General features: G+C 60.1%; 1 protein-coding gene across 1 annotated transcript in view; it reads left to right on the forward strand.

Annotated features, from left to right (window-relative positions):
- Window positions 1–5,189, forward strand: part of HTRA3 (HtrA serine peptidase 3) — a 29,844-nt gene extending 24,655 nt beyond the window's left edge. The window contains exons 7-9 of the mRNA XM_060011882.1: window positions 934–982; window positions 2,553–2,648; window positions 4,297–5,189. Of these exons, the coding sequence (XP_059867865.1) occupies window positions 934–982; window positions 2,553–2,648; window positions 4,297–4,462 (311 nt within the window). The 3' untranslated portion in view covers window positions 4,463–5,189. The remainder of the gene's footprint in view (window positions 1–933; window positions 983–2,552; window positions 2,649–4,296) is intronic.
- The last annotated feature ends 970 nt before the right edge of the window (window positions 5,190–6,159 follow it).

Here is a 6,159-nt window from a genome sequence, read left to right on the forward strand (position 1 = left end):
GGGGCTTTCCTGGTGGCGCAGTGTTTGAGAGTCCGCCTGCCGATGCAGGGGACACGGGTTCGTGCCCCGGTCTGGGAAGATCCCACGTGCCACGGAGCGGCTGGGCCCGTGAGCCATGGCCGCTGAGCTTGCGCGTCCGGAGCCTGTGCTCCGCAACGGGAGAGGCCACAACAGTGAGAGGCCCGCGTACAGAAAAAAAAATAACAAAGATGGGTTATTTAGAAATATATATTTGGTTTCTAAGTTATTGGGAATCTTGTAGATACCTTTCTATTAGTGATTTCTAGTTTAATTCCATTGTGGCCAGAGAGCATATTTTTATGATACGACATTTTAAAAATGTACTGAAACTTGTTTATGGTTTAAAATATGTAAATTCTATTTCTGGGTCTAAGTCATAGGCTGGGGCAGCTGGGAGCATAGAGGTACCATCTTAGCCTATTAGGCGTACAGTGCTCCAACCAGAGGGCCTGCCGCATGGTCAGAGCTCACTGGGTATTATCGATTAATATATTATTTATGGAGAAGGCTGGGGAAGGTGACTAGTTCAGACCAGAGGAAGGTGACTTTGGGGAACCTGTGGGCTGGAGGCTGGAGAGAAGAGCCCCACTGTCTGCTGGGGTTTGGATGTGGGGCTTAGCAGGAGAGCCGGTGTCAGAGCTGAGGTGGTTGGATGGTGCCTGAGAGGGTGAGGGTGGGCACGAAGCCACAAGATTAGAGCCAGGACGTCTCCCAGCCCCTCAAGAACAGCCAAGTGGAGAGAGGAAACTCTAGGTGATCACAAGGGGGCTGGGCTGGTCCAAGCAAGGCGGCTCCCGCTGCCTTCTACTACTGGTGTAGCGGGTGGGGGACTTCTGCCCCTGCCCGGCTCCTTGGCGGGGACAGAGACTTCCACGGAGGCTCTAACCAAGTCCCGACGTGCTCGGTTTCTAGACTGGAAGAAGCGCTTCATTGGCATACGAATGCGGACCATCACACCCAGGTGAGTGCCGAAGGACGCTGCCCCCGCCACCCCTCCGTTCTCATCCCTCACCTCGAGCTTCCTCCCAGACCCTGGCCCCAACATGCCCGGCCACCCGCAGGTGCTCCAGCAGGCCAGACACACTCAGGCTTCTGAGCCTTTTTCAGGCCGGTCCCTCTGCCTGGAATGCCTTTCCCCCTTTGCCTGATAGGTTCCTTTGGCTTCCGTAGGACTCCATTCAGGTGCCCCTCCTCCAGGAAGCCTCCCAGATGAGCTTCCTGTGGCTTCCATAACAAATTACCACAAACTCGGAGGCTCAAAACAATAGAAGTTCATTCTCTCACAGTTCTGGAAGCCCACAGTCCCAAATCAAGGTGTCAGCAGGGCTGCACTCCCCCCGGCCGCTCCAGGGGAGGATCTTCCTTGCACCTCCCAGCTTCTGGTGGTTCCAGGTGTCTCTTGGACTGTAGTTGCATCTCTGCAGGCTCTGCCATCCTCATCGCATGGCGTCTTCTTCCTGTGTGTCTGTGTCCAGTCTCCCTCTTATTTCTCTTATTAAAACACCAGCCATTGGATTAAGGGCCCACTCTAAGTCAGGCTGATCTCATCTAGAGATTCTTAACCAACCATGTCTGCAAAGACCCTATTTCCAAACAACGTCACGTTCTGAGGCCCTAGGTGGGCATCAGTTTTGGGGGCGGGGGGGGACACTATTCTACCTCCCCAGGTGCCTCCTCTTCTCTTGCAAAGCTGTGCTTCCCTCGCCAGCATCGCCTTGGTCCCGTGGTGTCAGAATCGCCCATCCTCAACCTTGACCATGAGCTCCTTGGGAGCGGGGACTGGGTCCTGCTCATCTGTCTGCTCCCCCCACCCCTCCCAGGACCCGGTCTACAGCAGAGTGGGTGCCTGGAAATACTAAGTGAGTGAAATAGAGAAGGGGGTGGGGAAGAGGAGGGAGAGAGAGGAAGGAAAGGAAGCTGAAGGGAGGAAAATGCAACGTCAGGTCCAAGGTTTGAAGAAGGAAGAGGTCTCTGCACTGGGGAGCTCTGGGAAGAGGTAAGCTCACCTGACTCACCCTCCTGCCCACTCAGTCCCTAAAATGACCTTCTTCCTGTTTCAGCAACTGTTCACCTAGGGAATAGGTCTGAAAGCAATTCGGAATCAAGACCGATATGCCAATTTGTCTTCTAAAGGTGTCCTTTCCGTCTCCCTATCACCCACCCGCTCATCCGTCACACCGTCCGTCCAGTCGTCTGTCTCTCCACAGCATCATTCACCCAGTGTCTGTTCATCCTCCTCTACCTTTCCTTCCTTCCTCATCCTTCCTCCCCCCCATCCTCCCATCCGTCTGTCCATCACCCTCCCCTCTTTACACTTCTGACCATCCACCTTCACCAAGGTTTCTCTTGAGGAGCCCACGTTGAGTAGGGGACACAGGCAAGGATCGGTGACAACCCAGAGTGGTCAGTGGCAGGACAGGGCAAGGTGGGAGCCCAGAGGAGACGCCTGGTCTGGCCCGGGTGGTGGAGAGAAGGAAGAGTCCGTTTGGAGGCTCAGAAGGAGTGCCTTAACCGTGGAACTGCCTTTTCAGTTTGGTGGAGGAACTGAAGGCCAGCAACCCAGACTTCCCGGCGGTCAGCAGTGGGATTTACGTGCAAGAGGTTGTCCCAAATTCACCTTCTCAGAGGTAGGCTTCACTGGAGGAAGCAGGGAGACTGGGCAGGTGGGTGCAGGGCCTGGGCTGGGCCTCACTGATGCGCACGACCTTTAGCTTCCTGGCAGCATGACGCAATGTGGAGTGGCAGGTGGGACTCCGGCCAGTCCTCTAAGCCAGAGGCAGGCTGGAGAGGTGAAGGCCATGCCCTTCCTTGGCCCAGAATGTCCTTTCCTTGGGTCTGGGGAGACAGAGTAGCAGAGGTCACCCTGAGCTGCGTCAGCCTGGCTCTCACCAGCCCCGTGGGCCAGCCTGGGTCTCTCTGGGCCAGTGTTCTCATCTACAAAATGGGCATGATTCAACCTACTCTTCCTGTCCCGTGAGACATTGTCAAGATCAAATGAGATAAAGCCTTGTTTTCTTGGAAACCACCAACTACTAGAGAAAGGTCAATTGTTGCAGCACTGTGGGCTGAGGCAGGCAGTGCGGTGGGTGGGGTCTGACGCACTTGCACGGCTGATCTGTGCCCTGGAGCAGCTCTGAGCAAGGCCTACCCCTCCTCTGCCTCAGGGCTGCATCTGTGCAGTGGGCGGGCTGCAGCAGATCCCGCTTTTAACTGTAACCCCGGGAGCTGGAGATGGTCCACGCTGAGATCTCGGGCTGCTGGAAAGGGTGAGGGCAGAGTGCGGACTGGAGCCGGGCAGGTGGGCCCCCCAGCCCCCGTGGCCCCTGCAACCCAACAGGACGCCTCCTTTCTGTTTTGTGTGCTGGGCTGGAAGACGCGGACCCCTTGTGTCCTTCCACCGTGAACACAGTACACGTGCTCAGCCCGCAGCCGACCTGCAGTAAGAATTGTTGCAATACCGATCCGTGAATCCATGAAAGCCAAAGAGTAACCACCGCAGCTCAAGCTCTTTATTCCGAGTTGCCGCACCCCGCGATTCAGCAGACAGCGGTCACCGAGAGCGGCCGCACGCAGGGCACCCCAGAGCCAGACGGGAGCTCTGTGGCGATGGTGGCTGCCGCCGGCCAAGGCTGCACGTGAGCTGTGCGTTCCACGTGCATCATCTCAGTCAATCCTCACTGCAGCCTGGGACACGCAGGCTGCTGCTCTCGCCCCATTGCTCAGATGGGAAGGCTAAGGCTTGGCAAAGTCGCTCCTCCGAGGTCACACGGCCCACGTGTGTGGATCTGGGCGCTATCACCCATGCATCTAACCACGGTGCCACCCCACCCGCCCTCTGGGGGGAGGGGAAGGTCGCAGCGAGTCAGGTGCAGAAAGGGGGGGCCAGCCCAGCTCGCTCTGTCTCTGATGGGAAAATCTTACGTTAGAATCAACCCCCTGGGCCTCGTAATTTGCAAATCATGTTCCCACGTAGGGCTGTAGATGTGGAAACCGAGGCTCGAAGGGGCAGAGCACCTGGCCCAAGGCAGCCCAGCGAGGGAGGCTGCAGCCAGAACGTGACCCCAGCCCTTCTGATGTACAGAAGTAGACCGAGAAGGCGCTAGTCCGTTGCAGGACAGTGCTTTCCGTCTGCTGTGAGAGCCTTGCGGTCAGGGCCGTGTCCTTCCCTGTTGAAATGAATTTTCCTAATGTGCTGCTGTTAACGCCCACTGTGCCCAGACCCGGGCCCGGGCCTCTCGGGGCGGTGCTGTGACCGCGTGTCTCTCCTGTTGGCAGAGGGGGCATCCAGGATGGCGACATCATCGTCAAGGTCAACGGGCGCCCTCTGGCCGACTCGAGCGAGCTGCAGGAAGCCGTCCTGACCGAGTCGCCGCTGCTGCTGCAGGTGCGGCGGGGGAACGACGACCTGCTCTTCAGCATCGTGCCCGAGGTCGTCCTGTGAGGGTGGGGCCCCCTCCCTCCATCGCCGCCGGAGCCTGCAGCCGGGACAGGGGCCAGCAGACGGGCTCCGCCCGGAGCCGCTGCCTCCCTTGGGGTCAGGACCAAGGACCGAGGTCGGTCCTCAGCAGAGCCAGAGGCCTCCTCCCGGCCGTCCAGGGCCAGAGCCACGGCTGGGCTTGGCCAGGGGTCCGCATCTCAGCCTTCTGGGAGGACTGGCCCCAGCATCACGGTGCCCCTGGGGGCAGCCCAATGTCCCCCCCGCCCACCAAATGCTCCTGAGGGCCCTTCCAAGTTCCCAGATCTAGAAAACTCTTCTATTTGCCCGGAGGAAGTCCCATCCTCTCTCCCGCCTTCCTGCCTTTGCACCTGTTGATAGGATACCTCTCTCTGGAATGCCCGCTGCCCCACCCCTCCCCTCAGTGACTCTCACCTGTTCAGGTCTCAGCCCCCCAGCCTCCTTCTCTCCCAGGTGCGCCTCCCTGGCCTCCCACACCCAATAGCACAGCGCCCACCATGTTGAATGACCAGGGCTGTCTGCCCGGCCAATCTGCTCCCCTTGAGGAGTCAGGTGTGGCGGTTCTGGCCCGGAGTTGGCACCGCGGGATGTCCCCTGGCCGTCCAGCTAAGCCCCAGGGCTTGGCGATGAGGTCCGCCTTCCCAGGCGCAAGAGAAGCTGGCAGGGAGCAGAGCGTGTCTGACCCCCTGGAAGACCGCCCGTCCTCCGGGAGGGGCCCCTGGGGTGGAGGGCGGAGGACAGAGGAAGCTGGGACCTGCGGGGGGGAGGGGAGGGGAGGGCTGAGCCGGCTACACCTCCCCGGGCTGTTCTGTGCAGCGGGACTCACGGCATCGCCCAGGAGCAGGCGAGGTGCCCCCCTCTCCGCGGGGAGCCTGTTTCCAGGTGCAGCCGGTCCCCCATGTTGCTTGTACTGTATGTTTCTCTACTGTATGGGAATTAAAGTTTACAAGCACATGGTCCCGTGCCAGCAGGGGCGTCTGGGGCAGCCCACCCGCCGCTGTGCCGCTTCTCCTGACCCAGAGCTGACACATCAGTGGGCACGGAGACCCGGGCCTAACCGCCTGGAGCACCCAGGCATCGCCACGCCCCAGCCGCCCCACCACTCAGCCCTGGCTCCCCACTTGCTCCCAGCCCCCCGGTCCCCGGCAAGACCCCTCCCTTCCCCGTGTCGTGGCCTCTCCCCCCAGGCAGCAGGGTCCTGAGACCTCCGAACTCCTGGCAGTCGGGCAGAGCCCTTGGAGAGGCGCCTGGCTGGCAGCGGCGAGTCCGCTGAGTGTGCAGTGTGTGCCCGGCCAGGCCGTGTGATAAAGGCTTCCCTGCATCTGTGCTGTGTCATCCTCACTGCAGAGACCACCCAGCAACAGGGAATGAGGCAGAACAGGAGAGACAAAGCTCGCTGCCCAGGGACACCGCAGGGGCTGCCCAGGGATGGCGGGAGCTGTGAACTTGCCCAGGCCCAGCTCCCAGGGTCACAAGTGGGGTTGTGAGGGTGAGGGGCGCCCATCAGGGCTGAGAGGGAGGGGCCCAGCCCTGTGTTCTGGACCACTGGCCCGGAAGGATCAAGTTCCCTTGGTTCCAAACCTTACAGCGCGGCAGGGTCTGCCGCCAGCCGGCCTCTGTGTGACCGCCGCCACCTTCTGCCTCGGGGGTGGGGCGGGGGAGTGACCTCAGACTGCAGACTG

The sequence above is a fragment of the Delphinus delphis genome, chromosome 5 (assembly GCF_949987515.2).
Source record: "Delphinus delphis chromosome 5, mDelDel1.2, whole genome shotgun sequence".
Lineage (NCBI taxonomy): Eukaryota > Metazoa > Chordata > Mammalia > Artiodactyla > Delphinidae > Delphinus > Delphinus delphis.